General features: G+C 60.6%; 1 protein-coding gene across 1 annotated transcript in view; it reads left to right on the top strand.

Annotated features, from left to right (window-relative positions):
• The first annotated feature begins 9,086 nt into the window (after positions 1-9,086).
• LOC123361600 (basement membrane-specific heparan sulfate proteoglycan core protein-like) overlaps positions 9,087-17,688 on the top strand; it is a 43,489-nt gene continuing 34,887 nt past the window's right edge. The window contains exons 1-8 of the mRNA XM_045001607.1: positions 9,087-9,187; positions 9,831-9,959; positions 10,581-10,856; positions 11,138-11,404; positions 11,665-11,760; positions 12,052-12,143; positions 12,390-12,431; positions 12,775-12,818. Of these exons, the coding sequence (XP_044857542.1) occupies positions 9,133-9,187; positions 9,831-9,959; positions 10,581-10,856; positions 11,138-11,404; positions 11,665-11,760; positions 12,052-12,143; positions 12,390-12,431; positions 12,775-12,818 (1,001 nt within the window). The 5' untranslated portion in view covers positions 9,087-9,132. The remainder of the gene's footprint in view (positions 9,188-9,830; positions 9,960-10,580; positions 10,857-11,137; positions 11,405-11,664; positions 11,761-12,051; positions 12,144-12,389; positions 12,432-12,774; positions 12,819-17,688) is intronic.

Raw genomic sequence — 17,688 nt, 5'->3', positions numbered from 1 at the left:
CCCCCCCAAATCCCCTGCTGAGCCCCCCCTGCCCCAGGGCGCCCCCTGCTGAGCCCCCCCTGCCCCAGGGCGCCCCCTGCTGAGACCCCTGCCCTGTTCTTGCCTCCACGGCCCCCGTTGCTCTTACCAGAGATCCACAGGTGCCCGAAGGCCTCGGCGTCGCGCCCGCTGGCCTGGCAGATGAGGGTGTAGCCCCCGCTGTCCTGGGGGGTTACCCCTGTGATGCGCAGGGAGCAGTCGGGGGCTGGCGTCTCCCCCCAGTGAAGGCCGGACCCCAGCACAGCTCCCACGGGGACTGGCCCCGGCTGGCAGGAGGCTGGAAAACAAGACACAGACTGGGGGGTGGGGGAGAGTACGTTAGAGGTGGGACATGCCCAGCTCTGCCGGTACCCCTCACTCCTGACCCACAGCCCCTGCTAGCTCAGCCCTGCCCCCCCCCAGCTCTGCTGATGCCCCTCACTCCCGACCCGCAGCCCCTGCTAGCCCAGCCCTGGGATCCCCCCCAGCTCTGCTGATGCCCCTCACTCCCGACCCGCAGCCCCTGCCAGCCAAACCCTGGGATCCTGCCCAGCTCTGCCAGTGCCCCTCAATCCTGACCCACAGCCCCCTGCCAGCCCAGCCCAGCCCTGCCCCCAGCTCTGCCAGTGCCCCTCAATCCTGACCCGCAGCCCCCTGCCAGCCCAGCCCTGCCCCTGCCCCCAGCTCTGCCAGTGCCCCTCACTCCTGACCCGCAGCCCCCTGCCAGCCCAGCCCTGCCTGTATAAGAAAAAGACCCAAAAATCAGGACTGTCCCTATAAAATCGGGACATCTGGTCGCCCTACCTGTGCCTCAGTTTCCCTCTGGACTGGAAAAAGGGCTCAGTCCCCTACATGAGCCGTGCGGGAGGTGGGGCGTCTGTGGGGAATGGGCTGGTCCAGGCGGCAAAGCGCTGCCCTGAGGACTGACCAAGCCCCCCCACCCCGGCAGCAGGACGCCCCCAGACAGGGGCCGCGTGAGGGGCAGGACGAGCCGGCCATGGACTGGGTCAGGGCCGGGCCGGGCCATGGCTACCGGCTGCCTCTCCGGGCTGAGTGGGGCCCCTGGCTCTGCGCAGGGGCTGGGTCGCTGCCACTGCCCCAGGGGCCTCACGCCTGCAGGGTCCCGCCTCCCCCCCGCAGAGACCCTCAGGGGGAGGGGGGCTGGGGCTGGTGGCCCAGTCCTGGAGCCCACGGGCCCCTGTCCAACCCAGGGGCCCCTGGCCCAGTGAGGGGTCGGGCCCAAGAGGCCGCTTGCAAGCTGGGGCATAGGCCAGACCCTGTGACACCCCCCCGGCCCTTCCCCCTCTGCCCTGGGAACCTGCCCCCTTTCTCCCCCCCCCACCCCCTGGCCCCTCTCCTCTCCCCCACCCCAGAGATCTTCCCCCCTGCTGCCCCTCCCCCTCTCCCACTGTGGGCAGCCTGTCTCTGCCCCCCACCCCTGCAGCACAGCCGGCCCCTCCTCCCCCATGCCCCCCCCGCCGGGAATCCCTCAATCTGGGGGGTCCTTAACCCCCTCCCCCATATGCCCCCCCCCAGGAAATGGGCCACAACGGGGCAGCTCGTAGCAGGGGCGGGAACTGGCAGGTGAGCGGGGGGGGGGGCAGTGGGCGCCTCCCCCCGCTCCGCGCACACACCGGATTGGGTGGGGCTGGAGCCACTCCGGAGCCGGGACGCCGAATGAGCCCCCCCCGCCCCCAGTCAGTGCGTAGCCGGGGGGGGGGGGGCGTGTTCTAGGGGTTAACGCTGCCCCCCCCCCTCCCAGGCTGGAGTTTGGGCAGAGGCGCAAGGCTGGGACCTGGGGCCGCTACGAGCCCCCCCCCGCCCTTGTCTGCGGGTGGGAGGGGGCGATAGGGGAGGTTCCCCCTTGGGGGTCTCCAGCCCCCCGGCTCCATCGCTCTGGTCCCTCGGCGCCCCTGGAGCGGGGGGGGTCACCCACTCCCTGCCGGGGGCCAAGAGGGACCTGGCAACGGCGGGGGGGGGGGGAGAGGCTCGGGACCCCCCATCACACAGCCCCCCCACCTACCCCATGCACCCGGCCCCCCTACAGCTGGGCCCTGCCCCCCACCCCCCATTCCCCCCCCCCGACACAAACTCCAGGCTGTGGCTCAGTTCCCAGGCTTTTATTGAGGTTGTTGGGGGGCAGATTTGGGAAGGGTCTGGGGAGGGGGCACTTGGGGGATGTGGGGGAGGGGTCTGGGATCCGGTACCAGCCCCAGGACCCCCTGGTGGGGGGCAGCAAATCCAGACACCGTCCGGTCACCCTGCGAACAAAGAGCATCGGTGGGAGACAGCCCCCCCCATGGAGCAACCCGCTGCCCCACCCCCTTGCCCCACGGTGCCCCCCACCCCGCTCCCTGCCCCACGGCGCCCCCTGCTGAGCCCTCCACCCCACGGCGCCCCCACCCAGCTCCCTGCCCCATGGCGCCCCATGCGGAACCCCTACCCCACAGCACCCCCTGCTGAGCCCTCCGCCCCACGGCGCCCCCTGCTGAGCCCTCCGCCCCACAGCGCCCCCACCCAGCTCCCTGCCCCACGGTGCCCCCTGCTGAGCCCCCTACCCCACGGCGCCCCCTGCTGAGCCCCCCACCCCACAGCGCCCCCACCCAGCTCCCTGCCCCACAGCGCCCCCTGCTGAGCCCTCCGCCCCACGGCGCCCCCTGCTGAGCCCCCCACCCCACAGTGCCCCCACCCCGCTCCCTGCCCCACAGCGCCCCCTGCTGAGCCCCCCACCCCACGGCCCCCCCTGCTGAGCCCCCCCCACGGCGCCCCCTGCTGAGCCCCCTACCCCACAGCGCCCCCACCCCGCTCCCTGCCCCACAGCGCCCCCTGCTGAGCCCCCCACCCCACGGCACCCCCTGCTGAGCCCCCCGCCCCACGGCGCCCCCTGCTGAGCCCCCTACCCCACAGCGCCCCCACCCCGCTCCCTGCCCCATGGTGCCCCCTGCTGAGCCCTCCGCCCCACAGTGCCCCCTGCTGAGCCCCCCACCCTGACCTGCAGCACCCCCACCCAGCTCCCCGCCCCAAGGTGCCCCCTGCTGAGCCCCCCCACCCCACAGCGCCCCCTGCTGAGCCCCCCGCCCCACGGTGCCCCTTCTTGCTCTTACCGGCGAGCTGCAGGCGCACAAAGAGCGCGTGGGACCGGCCCCTGGCGCGGATGACGAGGGTGAAGCTCCCATCATCCTGGGGGGTTAACCCCGCGATGCGCAGGGAGCAGTCACCCCCCAGGGTCTCGCGCCCCGTGGACGCCGGTCCCTGGCTCCGCGTGTCTGGGGAGGTGAAGGTCAGGATCCGAGCGGACTCGGCTGTGGAGGTTCTGCGGTACCAGGTGCAGCTCTGGGCGACTCCCCGGGCCCCCCCCACCAGCAGGGTCACCGTCTGCCCCACCGTGGGGTGGGGGGGCACCACTGCCACCCCAAAATCAACAGCGCTGGCCAGTGGGAGGCAGGAGAACAGGACACAGACTGTGGGAGAGGGGAGGGTGTCAGAAATGGGAACCCCTCAGCTCCGCTGGTGCCCCTCACTCCTGACCCGCAGCCCCTGGCTATTCCAACCGTGGGCTCCCCCGCCCCCAGCTCTGCTGGTGCCCCTCACTCCTGACCCGCAGCCCCTGGCTATTCCAACCGTGGGCTCCCCCGCCCCCAGCTCTGCTGGTGCCCCTCACTCCTGACCCGCAGCCCCTGGCTATTCCAACCGTGGGCTCCCCCGCCCCCAGCTCCGCTGGTGCCCCTCACTCCTGACCCGCAGCCCCTGGCTATTCCAACCGTGGGCTCCCCCGCCCTCAGCTCCGCTGGTGCCCCTCACTCCTGACCCGCAGCCCCTGGCTATTCCAACCATGGGCTCCCCCGCCCCCAGCTCTGCTGGTGCCCCTCACTCCTGACCCGCAGCCCCTTCCTATCCCAGTTCTCCCCCCCCCCCCCGCTCACCTGCCAGCATTGGGCCTGTCGAGGAGCTGGCCCAGGGGTGGGCGTGGGGGGCGCCTGGGAGATGCCCCATGTCCCGTCTGTGCTGGGGTTGAGCAGGCGGGTTGGGCTGAGGGAGCCCGGCTGGGGAATCCCGGGGTGGGGGAAGGGCAGGGATGGGCGGGGGGGGGGGGGTTGCCCAACAGGCCCCAGGGGAGGGATGTTGGGTAAGAAAGAAACCCACAGAGCAACGGAGCCCTGCCCCCCCCCGCTCTGTACCCCGCCCCCGTCCCCACGGCCCCCCCGGCCCCCATGCCCAGGCTCCTGCCCCCCCCCCGCTCTGTGCCCCGCCCCCGTCCCCACGGCAACACGGCCCCCACGCCCAGGCTCCGGCCCCCCCCACTCTGTGCCCCGCCCCCGTCCCCACAGCCCCCCCGGCAACACACCCAGGCTCCTGCCCCCCCCACTCTGTACCCCGCCCCCCTCCCCACAGCCCCCACGGCCACACGCCCAGGCTCCTGCCCCCCCCCACTCTGTACCCCGCCCCCGTCCCCACAGCAACACGCCCAGGCTCCTGCCCCCCCCACTCTGTACCCCGCCCCCGTCCCCACGGCCCCCACGGCCCCCATACCCAGGCTCCTCGCTGCTCCTGCCCCCCAGGCCCCGCACCCAGCGGGGGAGGGGGGTAGGAATGTGACGGCAAAAGGGAGGGGGGAGGAGCCAGGAGATGGAAACAGCCCCCCCCAACCGCCCCCGGGTTCAGGGCTCTGAGTTGCCCCCTCCTCCCCCCAGGATTCAGGGCTCCATGATCCCCCCCCCACCCCCCCGCTGTTGCTCAGTGAGTTTCTTACCCAACTTGCTGCCCCTCCCCCACTGGCTCTTGGGACACTTCCCCCAGTGGCCGATGGGCCCTGCCGGGGAGCGGGGGGGGGGGGAGGAGCTGGGGCCTTGTGACACCTCTAGGAGCCGGGGTCCCCCAGCCCCAAACACTGCCCCACACCGGGGGCCTGGGTTCCATCCCCGGCTCAGGCAGGGGGGTCACAGAATCACAGGACAGGAAGGGACCTCGAGAGTCCCCTGCCCTCGTGGCAGGACTGAGGATGATCAGACCAGGGAGGCCAGCGTGCGGCTCCGGAGCCGCGTGCGGCTCACGCTGCAGAAGTGAATATGCGGCTGCTTGTAGGGGCTGGAGCGACAGGCGCCAACTTTCCAATGTGCGGGGGGGGGCGCTCAGTGCTCAACCCCTGCCCCTGCCACAGGCCCTGCGCCCCCACCCCCCTCCCGCCCCCTCCCCTGAGCCGGCCGTGCTCTCGCTCCCCCCCCCCAGCCTCCTGCACACCATGAAGCAGCTGATCAGGAGGTGCAGGGTGGGAGGGGGAGGCGCTGATCCATGGGGCTGCCGGCCGGTGGGAGGCGCTGGGTGGGGGAGCTGATGGGGGGGCTCTTTGGCAATGTACGTTGGTAAATTCTTGCTCATTCTCAGGCTCCGGTTGGCCATCCCTGACCTAGACCAGCCCTGACAGGGGTTCGTCCAGCCTGCGCTTAAAAATCCCCAATGAGGGAGATTCCACCCCCCACCCCGTGCTACATGTTCCAGGGCTGAGCCACCCTGACAGCCAGGGCGTCTTTTCTAACGTTCACCCTAACCCGCCCTTGCTGCAATTTCAGCCCATTGCTTCTGGTCCTGTCCTCAGAGATGAAGAAAAACAATTTTCCTTCCTCCTCCTTGTAACAACCTTTTCCATACTTGAAAACTGTTCTCATGTCCCCTCTCAGTCTCTCTTTTCCAGACTAAACAAAACCAATTTTTATAATCTTCCCTCATAGCTCATGTTTTCTAGACCGTTAATCATTTTTGTTGCTCTTCTCTGGGCTTTCTCCAATTTGTCCACATCTTTCCTGAAATGTGGCGCCCAGACCTGGACACAATACTGCAGCTGAGGCCTAATCAGCACAGAGTCGAATGGAGGAATTACGGCTTGAGTCTTGCTTACAACACTCCTGCTAATACAGCCCAGAATGACGTTGGCTTTTTTTGCAACAGCGTTACACTGTTGACTCGTATTTAGCTTGTGGTCCACTCTGACGCCCAGATCCCTTTCCGCAGTGCTCCCTCCTAGGCAGTCATTTCCCATTTTGTACGTGTGCAACTGATCGTTCCTTCCTACGTGGAGCACTTTGCATTTGTCCTTATTGAATTTCATCCTATTGACTTCAGACCATTTCTCCACTTTGTCCAGATCATTTTGAATTTTAATCCTATCCTCCAAAGCATTTGCAACCCCTCCCACCCAGCTTGGTATCATCCACAAACTTTATAAGTGTCCTGTATTCTCTATGCCATTATCTAAATCATTGATGAAGATATTGAACAGAACTGGACCCAGAACCAGTCCCTGCGGGACCCCTCTCATGATGCCCTGACTGTGAACCACTGATAGCTACTGTGATAAACTCAGGACAGAGAGCTGCAAGGGGAGGGGGAGTAGGAGTCAGTCCCAGAGGGTTAAAAGGCCCCTCCTCCTTATCAACTGGGACAGGTCAATCAGGTTCAGCTGAGAAAGGGTTACCAAGGTAGCAAATTAGAATCAGCTGAGGGGGAGCGGCCTGAGGTTAATTAGGATCAGCTGATTCCAACTTGGGGCTGCCTGAGACCTTTTTAAACCCCTCCTGGGGGAAGCAGAGAGAGAAAGAGCCCTGCTGCCAGGAGTGCTGGAGCAGCAAGACCGTGAGCCTCACCAGGAGGCGAGGCAGTGCTCTCTCCCTCAAGGGAGTAAAAATACTTTAAACAGGACTGGTGGAGAGACGGGTAGCAGACTCCCCTTGTGTCCTAAGGGGGCCTGCATTACCCAAGCCTGTCTCACCAGGGCTAAAAGCAGCAGAGGCTGGGGAGACTGAGAAGGTGCCTTGCCACACTACTCTCTGGGAACAGGTTTCCAACCAGGTTTGCACCCACCTTACAGTAGCTCCATCTAGGTTGCATTTCCCTAGTTTGTTTAGGAGAAGGTCCTGCGAGACAGAGTCAGGATATACCACATGTACCGCCCTCCCCCATCCACAAGCTTGTTACCCTGCCAGAGGAAGCTCTCAGGTTGGTTTGGCATGATTTGTTCTGGACAAATCCATCCTGACTGTTGCTTATCACCTTATTATCTTCTAGGTGTTTGCAAACTGATTGCTTAATTATTTGCTCCATTATCTTTCCTGGCACAGAAGTTAAGCTGACTGATCTGTAATTCCCTGGTTGGTCCTTATTTCCCTTGTTATAATGAGCACTAGATTTGCCCCTTTCCAGTCTTCTGGAATCTCTCCCGTCTCCCAGGACTTTTCAAAGATAATCACTAATGGCTCAGATATCTCCTCAGTCAGCTCCTTGACTATGCTCCGATGCATTTCATCAGGCCCTGGTGACCTGAAGACATCTATCCAGTGGGTTAGAGCTGGGGAGGGCTGGGAGCCAGGACTCCTGGGTTCTCTCTGTGCCCCCGTTCCTTGCAGCCCAGCGCCCCCTAGTGTCACACTGGGGCATTGGAGTCAGCACTCACCGATGTTTCTGTGGGAAGGGACCTGGCGTCCTGGATTCCCCCCATCCCCCTTAGCTACTCGGTGCAGGCTCTGTCCCGTGTGCAGCGCCTGGCAGAATGGGCCCCGGGGCAGGCGGGAGAACAATGGGGCAGTGGGGGCGGGGAGGCACCACCATAGACAGGCAGATCCGTCCGGTGCGGGGGGGCTGGGCGGGGCGCGTTAACCCTGCGATGCGCAGGGGCCGTGGGTCCGAGCAGGGTGACTTGCGGGGGCAGTAACTGAGGCCCCTGTTTTCAGCAGCGGTCGCTGAGCGGTGCCGGCTGCAGCCCAGGGGTGCTGGGCCAGGGGGCCGCGTCCGCTCCAGCTTGGGGTTCTGGGGTCGGGGGCTGGGCCGGCACCGGCTGGAGGCTGTGGGGAAGGAGAGGCTGCGAGAACCTGTGATGGGGGGGGGGGGGGGGCTGGGGATACCAGCCGATAAACCATGGACAATCTCCGCAGGTTTGGCAGGTTCCCATTCATGGCAGCAGCATCCAGGACACCGGCCCCGTCTGGCCACTGGCCGCCTGCTCACCCCAGTCCCAACTCTCACCACACTGGGAGGGGGGCAGGGAACACAGGGACTCCCCGCGCCTGGGGACAAATCACAGCACGTCGGGGGGACCCGGGACACGTGGGGCTGAATCCCCAGCGCCGGTAGGAGCTGCGGGGTGAGATCTCGGGATCTGCTGAGCCGCTCTGGCGATTGGGGGGGACACACACACTGACTTGGGATTTGGGGCTCCCCCCTCCCCCAATGCTTCCGTGCCCGATCGGGGCGGGGGGGTGAGCCCCCCGTCCCCACGTACAGCCTTGGGGCGAACTCCCCGAGCGACGGACCGAAGGGTGCAGGGAGCCGGGGGGTGGGGGTGGGGCCCTGCTCTGTGTGAGTCTGTGAGATACGCACCCACCCCAGGTTGCGGGGGGAGGCTGGTTCCCTTCCCCCCACCTCTGTGCGTCTGTCTGGGTGCAGGTGCCTTATGCTCTGTGTCCTGCACCTCGCCCCCCCCCCCCCGAGCGGGTCCGTCCCATCCAGGAGCTGGGGGGAACTTTACCTCCCAGCTGTCCCAGATCCCTGTCTGTGCTCCCCCCCCCATCCCTGGTGTCTCTCCCTCCTCCCCAGGGGGTGTCTCGCTCTGCCCCCCTCCCCAGGGGGTGTCTCGCTCTGCCCCCCTCCTTGGGGGTCTCCAGGGATGATTCCTCCATCGACACTCCCCCTACTGGGGGGTACCTGGGGGGACCCAGGGTGGGGAGTGCACATCCCCAGGGGCTGGGGGGCCTATCCTGTGCCAGGCATTAACCCCCCCGGGACAATCCCCCACCAGTGTGAACCGCCCCCCCCCGCACCTCCCAGGACCAGCCCCCTCCCTGGGGACGGGAGCAGTTGCCCTGGAGAGCCCATATCAGGTTTGCATCCCACGGTGGGGACTGGATTTACCCCCCCACATGTGAGCTGGGGGGAAGATGAGTCACCCCCCCCCAGCAGTGGAGACAGGCAGGGCTGTCGGAAAGGGGGGGCAGGGTGCCAAAGGGGCCGCACCCCCTGCACTGGGCTGGGCAAGGGAGGTGCTTCGTGCCAGCTCCACTCCACCTGGGAACCAGGCGTCTCTGCTGCCCTGGCAGCTCCCGGCGGGTCCCGCAGCAGCGACGGGCGATGGGGCGAATCCCCCACAGACCGGGCGGCCCTTGGACAGGGATTCTCCTGGCAGGTCAGAGGGGGAGACTGTGGGACCCAGGTGTCCGGGACACAAAGGCCTCCAACAGGCACCATTTCAAATGACAGTAGAGTGGCTGCAGGTCAGGAGTGAGGGGCACCGGCAGAACTGGGGGGAGCCAGGCTAGCAGGGGTCTGTGGGTCAGGATTGAGGGGCACTTGCAGAGCTGGGGGGGAGCCCAGGGTTTGGCTGGCAGGAGCAGAGTCCGATGCTTCCTGCCCCAGGCTGGTTCCATCCCTGGGCTCCCCGAGGCTGCGCCCCACAGCCCTGGGGTGGGACCCATCAGATGCTGCATTGTTCCCACAGCTCCTGCTTTGCATGAGGGGATTAGCAGGGATCAGCTGTTTGTTTGTGTCTCTCTGTCCCAGAGCACTGGGGGGGGGGGACACACCCAGCTCCCTCCCCAAACTCCCTCCCCCCCCAGATCCAGCCTCACGCACAGACCCAGGCGGGTCCCACTGCAGCAAACAGCAATGGGGCAAATCCCTGAGAGACCGGGGGGAGGGGGGACCATGGGACTCAGGTGTCCCGGACACCCAGGGCTGGAACAGGGGACAGTGCAAGTGAAAGCAGAGGGGCTGCAGGTCGGGAGTGAGGGGCACCAGTTAGTATCAGTCTCTCTGGTCTCCCCCCGCAGCCTCCGTCCTGGGCTCCTGCCTCCAGCTGGCCCTGGCCCAGACCCCAGTGACCATCATCCCGCCGAGCACGGTGCAGATACGGAGCCCGACTAGCCGTGTCCTCGCCACGGTGGTTCTGCGCGGCTCTGGTAAGTGTCACCCCGGGAGCTGCACTGACCCCGGGTCCTGCCCCTTCCAATCCCCGCCCCAGCGATGGGGCTCTGGGCGTCTCCCCCTTGGGAAGAACCCGGCTAGGTCACGGGGGGAACCTTCCCCCAAACTCAGACACCATGGGGCAACCCAGGTACCCCAGCACCTGAGAGACGGTGACCCCCCCAAGCTGTGGGGCTCTGGGCCCCCAGCCCCCCCTTTTCCCTCCCTGAACTGGGAGCCAGAACCTGCCCCAGCCTACGTGGACCTGAACATAGACAGGGAGTGACCCCGACCCCAGGCGCTGCGATCGCTGTTGGGATTGATTCTCTGCATCGCATGGGCCTCCAGGCCCCCCTGTGCCAGGTACACAGACCTCCCCACACAGCTCACACGCCCCACCCCCCAGAGCTGGGACAGAGGAACCCAGGAGTCCTGGCTCAGACCCCCCTCCCCCTCCCAGAGCTGGGATCGAACCAGGAGTCTTTCCCAAGTAGCCCTACACTAAAGTTTGCGGCTGGGTAACAGCTCACTACTGCTGCCAGGCAGCTGGGTCTGAATCCCCCGTGGGGCAGGAATCCCATTGTGCTGCTCCCCCCAGTGACTCTCTCTGTTCCCAGAAATCCTGCCCAAGCCCACGGTGACGCCCGGCCAAATCCAGGTGCTGGAGAACGGGACCTTCACCCTCAGGTGTAACAGCTCCCCCAGCGCCGACACCGTGCTCTGGCTCCGGGACGGGGCGTCCCTCGCGCCCAGTGAGCGGCTGATGCTGTCTCCTGACAACCGGACCCTCACGGTGCTGGGTGTCACCCGGGACGACGCCGGGACCTACCAGTGCGAGGTCAAGAACCCCGTCAGCACCAACCGCAGCGAGCCCAGCAACGTGACACTGGCCTGTGAGTAACTGCAGCCCTGTCCCCCGGCCGCCCTGCCCCTGGCCCTGCCGGCATCGCCCAGCCACGGAGATGCACCCCCGCCCCAGCATGGGGCACAGGGCAAGTTTATGGAGGGCCTCTTCCCTGCTGCTGAGATGCAGCTGCCTCTGGAGTGGATAATGGGGGCTGTTTATACAAGCTTCTCTGGCCTAGTGCTGAGATGCAGCCATCTCTGGTTTGAGGCACAGCGGCTATTTACACGGGACCCGCAATCCATCCCCTGATCTCTTCTCTTCCTGCAGATGGGCCAGACTCTGCCAGGATAGACCCGCCAGGACCCATCAACCTGACCCTCGGGTCCCCTCTGACCCTGACGTGCGTCGCCGACTCCGTCCCAGGCCCGAGCTATCGCTGGGTTCTCAACGGCACCGACACTAAGGAGACCGGGAGCAGCTGGACCTTTAACCTCACGATCTGGGCTCAGCAGGGCACGTACGAGTGCCGGGCTCACAACCCCGTCACCGGCCGCACTGCCTGGGCGTCTGTCGCCGTGCGGGTGACAGGGACGGGTGAGTCCCTGGTGTGAAGCAACGTGCTGCAGACACAGGGATCCCAGTTCTGGCACCAACGCCCCAGCACAGCGCTAGGGGGGCCCGGGCTGCAGGGAGCAGGGCAGTGGCTCAATAGGGGGCGCTCTCCCCTGGCAGTCAGTGTTGCCCCCAATGGGTGCTGGGGGGCCCGGGCTGCAGGGAGCCGCGTGGGGGGATTGTGGCTGAACCACTGATCCAAACACACCCCCATGTCTCTCCTCCTGACCCCCCTCCCCCAGGTGCTACTTCAGGTCTCTCTGCTGGGGCTATGGCTGGGATCGTCATCGGGTCATTGGTGGGGACGGCGCTGGTCGGAGTCGGGGCCTATTTCCTCTGTGAGTAACAGACCCCACCCCCCGGACCCAGGACTCCTGGGTTCTCTCCCCGGCTCTGGGAGGGGAGTGGGGGCTGGTGGGTTAGAGCGGGAGGGCAGGGAGCCAGGACTCCTGGGTTCTCTCCCCGGCTCTGGGAGGGGAGTGGGGGCTGGTGGTTAGACCAGGGGGGCTGGGAGCCAGGACTCCTGGGTTCTCTCCCCGGCTCTGGGAGGGGAGTGGGGTTTAGTGGTTAGAGCAGGGGGGGCTGGAAGTCAAGGCCCCAATTCCAGCACCTCTGGTGATTCGTTCCAGACTCTCGCTGCCGGAACGAGACCCCCAGGGAGAACGAGGCACCCGTCCCAGTGTACGAGAACCAGCCCCCGACAGCCTGGGCGGGGCCAGTGGTGAGTGACAAGGGCTCAGCCCCTCCCCGCTATTCCAGGCCCACCCCCTCCTCTGCGGGTGCCCCTCAATCTGGACCCGCAGCCCCCAGCAAGCTTACCCTGTCCCCTTTGGGCGGGGGTGGGGGGGTTACACAAACCCGGGGTCCCATTGACTGTCCCAGGGTCGTCCCCTCCCTCCCTCCCAAGCTCAGCTGGGGCATCTCTGGGGTCTGGTGCTAACGACCCTCTTGCCTCTGTCTCCCCCAGGCCAAGCCCAGGAGCCCCCCTGACCCCAGCCCCACGTACCAGGTGAGCGCCGGCCCCTGTATCCTCCCCCGTAGGGGGGTAGGACCCAGCGGGGGGAGGGGGGAGCTGCCCCCCCAACAAGCCCTAACGCTGGGAATGGGCCTGGTTATCACATCCCAGAGCTGGGGGCGGGGGGGGGCAGAGTGAGCCAGAGGGGGACCAGCCGGGAGCCCCAGGGCTGAGGGGAGGGGCTGGGGGGGCCCAGCACTGGGGGAGAGGGATGGGGCCCCAGGATGGGAGGGGCTGTCGTAGCCCCGTGGGGGGAGCTGGGGGCTGGGTCCTGCAGGGTGGGGTCCCCAACTCTCCTCTGGGGCGTCTCTGGCTGAATCGTCCCTATTTCCCCCAGACGCTGCAGCCCCGACAGCCGGACGTGTACGAGGAGCTGAAGAAGTGACGCCCCCTCCTGCCCCCGGGGCCTGCTGGGAGGGGCCCGGGGCCTGCTGGGAAAGGCCCGTCCCTGAGCCTGGGTCCCGACGTCCCGTCGATGAAGCGTTAAAGGGCAGGAACAGTCACCGCCCGGCCTGGTGCTTCCCTGGCACCATCACCGCAGCGTCTGGGCCCCTGCGAGGCCTTGTCCCCACCCGGTGTGGGGCTGGGCCATTCTCCCCACTGACTGCACGGAGGGGCCCGGGCGGCTCAGTGACCGGCCTGGTCCCACGGGGAGTCTGTGGGGCTGCAGGGACTCAGACCCGGGTCTCCCCAGTGCCCAGCTGATGCCCAAACCAGGGCCAGGGGTCCGTGCCCAGGACCCTGGCTCTGACGTCTCCAGACCAGCCCCCAGAGGGGTCGGGAGGTCCCTGCCCCAAGACGGCAGCACTGGGCGCGGTGACCATGTCGAGCCATGTGCCGGGGGCACGGATGGAGCTGTGTCTGGCCTGGGTCCCAGGGGCTGGTTCCAGCTGGGCAGTGGGAGGCACCAGGCCCATCCCTGGCAGACAGGAGGCACCGGGCCGTTCTCTCTGTGCCAGGCTCCGGGGGCGCTGGGTGGTGCCGAGCTCGCCAGGCGGTTGGTTCCACCTGGAGCCAGGCCCCAGCAGCAGTCATTTCCCTACACTGCCCCCAGGGGGGGGTTCACCCCCCCTGAATTTTCCCAACCACCCCCCCCAGTTTTGTGAGCTAGTTACATACCAATTTAGTGACTGTTTAGAAATCTGAATTTGAACTGAAACATTAATAAACACTTTAAAAGCTTATACAGTGTATGATAAAATATGTGTATCTGAAAAAGTATCATAGATTTGAAAAGTATGAACATAGACTAGCTTCCTTGCTTCCTTATATAGCTGTTGGGTTTTATGACAGTGTCAGTGCATTCATTTCGGTGATGTTGGCCAACCTAATAATTTCAAATGATGATTTGTAAGCAAAGGCTAAATGAGCTCTCCCTGACAGCTAGTGATGAGCTGGGGGCTAAGGCTTCAGGGCCAGACTGTATTTACATTCACACCTAATCTACCTAGGGATCCAGCACACAGAGCTGTGTTGGCCAAGTGATAGACTTTGGCTGGGTTACAAACCACTTGAATGTGGGGGGGAAGGGGGGATGAAATGTTGTTCTTATTGTATGAGTAAAGGGCAGTAGAACTGTAGCCTGTGATGATTTGAAGGCATTAAGAGAGAGGGTGGGGACCTGTCCCTCTCCACTGTTTAAAGACAGAGCTGATTAGGCTCCATAGAAAGTCTTTTGTTCTGTTAAGTGACCACTGCAGCCAAAATCACTGACAATCAGGTCTAAGTGCTTAGTCCTGTTGTGGGGACAGTGTTCCTGTGGGTACAGTGTTTTTGTGTAAGAGACAGCCCAGACTGCACTAGCAGCGAAGTTCCTGCACTGAGGGCTCAGCTGAAATCACTGAGAGCTGGTGGAACCTCAAGAGACCAACTCGCAGAGGTCACAGTGGTAGGTGACAGCAGAAGGTGACTGTGCAGGGCCATTGGCAACAGAGCGGTGGAGTGAACGGTGGCACAACGAACAGCCGTGGCCAGAGCAAACTGTGCCTTTTTGTCCCCCACCTGGAAGGTGTACTCACGTGAAAGCACCTCTGAACTCTGAGTCTCCACTGGCCAAGGGCAACACCGGTGAGTGGGGTGCGGTGGAGGGAAAAGTGAGGGGCATGTTAAATAAACATTTGTTTGCTGGACTATATTTTAGTCACTTTGCTCCAGAATGCTAGATTTGTGACTGGGAATGGAAACTTATATAAATATGTTTCCCAGTAGGTCAAGATTTTTAAAATGCATTATTTGCCAAGGTTGTTATCTCACATTGTTGCTATCTTGGGAGGTCATTATGTTGGGGAATTTCTGTACTAAACATTTTTATTATAATTAATTTTTATATAAGAATGGTCATACTGGGTCAGACCCATGGTCCATATAGCCCAGTGCCCTGTCTTACAACAGTGGTCAAGGCCAGGTGCTTCAGAGGGAATGAATAGAACAGGGAATCATCAAGTGATCCATTCCCAGCTTCTGGCAAACAGGCTAGGGACACTCAGAGCATGGCGTTGCATCCCTCTCATCCTGGCTAATAGCCACACATGGACCTGTTCTCCAGGAATTTATCTAGTTCTTTTTTAATCCTGTTATAGTTTTGGTCTTCACAGCATCCCCTGGCAAAGAGTTCCCTGGCTTGACTTTATATTGTGTGAAGAAATACTTCCTTTTGTTGTTTTTTTAAACCTGCTGCCTATTAATTTCATTGGGTGACTGCTAGTTCTTGTGTTATGTGAAGGATTAAATAAAATTTCCTTATTCACTTTCTTCGCACCAGTCAAGATTTTGTAGACTTCTATCATATCCCCATTAGTCATCTCTTTTCTAAGCTGAAAATTCCCAGTCACTTTAATCTCTCCTCCTGTTTCATACCCCTCATCATTTTAGTTGCCCATCTCTGTACCTTTTCCAGTTCCAATATATATATTTTTAGGATGGGTGACCAGATCTGCACACACTATTCAAGGTGTGCACGTACCATGGATTTATATAGAGGCAATATGATATTTTCTGTCTTATTATCTATCCCTTTCTTAATGAAGCAGCAAAGAATCCTGTGGCACCTTATAGACTAACAGACGTTTTGCAGCATGAGCTTTCGTGGGTGAATACCCACTTCTTCGGATGCAAGGAGCACTTGCATCCGAAGAAGTGGGTATTCACCCACGAAAGCTCATGCTGCAAAACGTCTGTTAGTCTATAAGGTGCCACAGGATTCTTTGCTGCTTCTACAGAACCAGACTAACACGGCTACCCCGCTGATACTTGACCCCTTTCTTAATGATTCCCAACATTGTTTGCTTTTGTGACTGTTGCTGCACATGGAGTGGATGTTTTCAGAGAACTATCCACAATGACTCCAAGATCTCTTCCTTGAGTGTTAACAGCTAATTCAGATGCCATCATTTTGTATGTATAGTTGAGATTGCTTTCCAATGTGCAGTACTTTGCATTTATCAACACTGAATTTAATTTGCCATTTTGTTGCCCAGTCACCCAGTTTTGTGAGATCCCTTTGTAGCTCTTCGCAGTCTGCCTGGGACTTAACTATCTTGAATAGTTTTGTATCATCTTCAAATTTTGCCACCTCACTGTTTACCCATTTTTCCAGATGAATATGTTGAATAGGACTGGTCCCAGTACTGACCCCTCAAGGATACCACTATTTATCTCTCTCCATTCTGAAAACTGATAATTTATTCCTACCCTTTGTTTCCAATCTTTTAACCAGTTACTGATCCATGAGAGGATCTTCCCTCTTACCCCATGATGGCTTACTTTTCAAAAGTCAATTTAAATTAAATACATTTTTTTTAAATTATATATATATTTTTAGAAATCTAGATCTGTTATGTGTTTTGGTGTAACTTGCATTTTCCTTATGTTAAATTTGCATTATCCTAACAAAACATTTACTTTATTCACTTTCTTCACATCAGTCAAGATTTTATAGACCTCTAGTATATCCCCCCTTAGTCGTCTCTTTTCTAAGCTGAAAATTCCCAGTCATTTTAATTTCTTCTCCTGTTTCATACCCCTAATCATTTTAGTTGCCCATCTCTGTACCTTTTGCATTTCCAGTATGTCTTTTTTGGGATGGGGTAACCAGATCTGCACACAGTATTCAAGGTGTACATGTGCCATGGATTTATATAGAGGCAATATGATATTTTCTGTCTTCTTATCTATCCCTTTCTTTAAAAAGCAAAGGTTTCAGAGTAGCAGCCGTGTTAGTCTGTATTGCAAAAAGAACATAAGCTTTCGTGGGCTACATCCGATGAAGTGGACTGTAGCCCACGAAAGCTTATGCTCAAATAGATTTGTTAGTCTCTAAGGTGCCACAAGTGCTCCAGTTCTTTTTAAAAAAGCAAACAGAATGTTGGGAATCATCCACTCAGTGTGCAGCGGCAGTCAGTATTTTCAGAGAACTATCCACAATGACTGCAAGATCTTTCTTGAGTGTTAACAGCTAATTCAGACTCCTTCATTTTGTAAGCATAGTTGAGATTGTTTTCCAATGTACATTACTTTGCATTTATCAACATTAAATTTCATCTGCCATTTTTGTTGCCCAGTCACCCAGTTTTATGAGATCCCTCTGTAATTCTTCGCAGTCTGCCTGGGACTTAACTATCTTGAATAGTTTTGTATCATCTGCAAATTTTGCCACCTCACTGTTTACCCATTTTTCCAGATTATTTATGAATATATTGAACAGCGCTGGTCCCAGTACCGACCCCTCAGGGATACCACTATTTATCTCTCTCCATTCTGAAAACTGACCAGTTATTCCTACCCTTTGTTTTCCATCTTTTAACCAGTTACTGATCCATGAGAGGACTTTCCTCTTAACCCATCATGACTTACTTTTCAAAAGTCAATTTAAATTAAATATTTTTTTAAATGTATATTTTTTTAGAAATCTAGACCTGTTATGTGTTTTAGTCTAACTTGCATTATTCTTATGTTAAATTTGCATAATCCTAACAAAACATTTACTTTATTCGTATCTCTTTTATATATCTCATTGGTCCTGACACCCCCTCTGTAAATTCGAACACCCCCCCCCCCTAATTTAAATTCCTGGGGAAACCACTGGGGCAGAGCTAGGAGGTTGACCCATTGGCTAGATGCTCCCAAGTCACCAGATACCAAAGTGTTAACAGCACAGCCCTGTTGTCAGTAGGGGCCAGAGTTAACATCACAGAGCCAGGAATGGGGCAACTGTTGGCTCTCCCAGAGCGATCGGCTCAGGCCCTCTGCAGAC

The sequence above is a fragment of the Mauremys mutica genome, unplaced genomic scaffold, assembly GCF_020497125.1.
Source record: "Mauremys mutica isolate MM-2020 ecotype Southern unplaced genomic scaffold, ASM2049712v1 Super-Scaffold_339, whole genome shotgun sequence".
Classification (NCBI taxonomy): Eukaryota; Metazoa; Chordata; order Testudines; family Geoemydidae; genus Mauremys; species Mauremys mutica.
The sequence above is the reverse complement of the archived record's forward strand: the minus strand, read 5'-3'. Positions and strand labels throughout refer to the sequence as shown.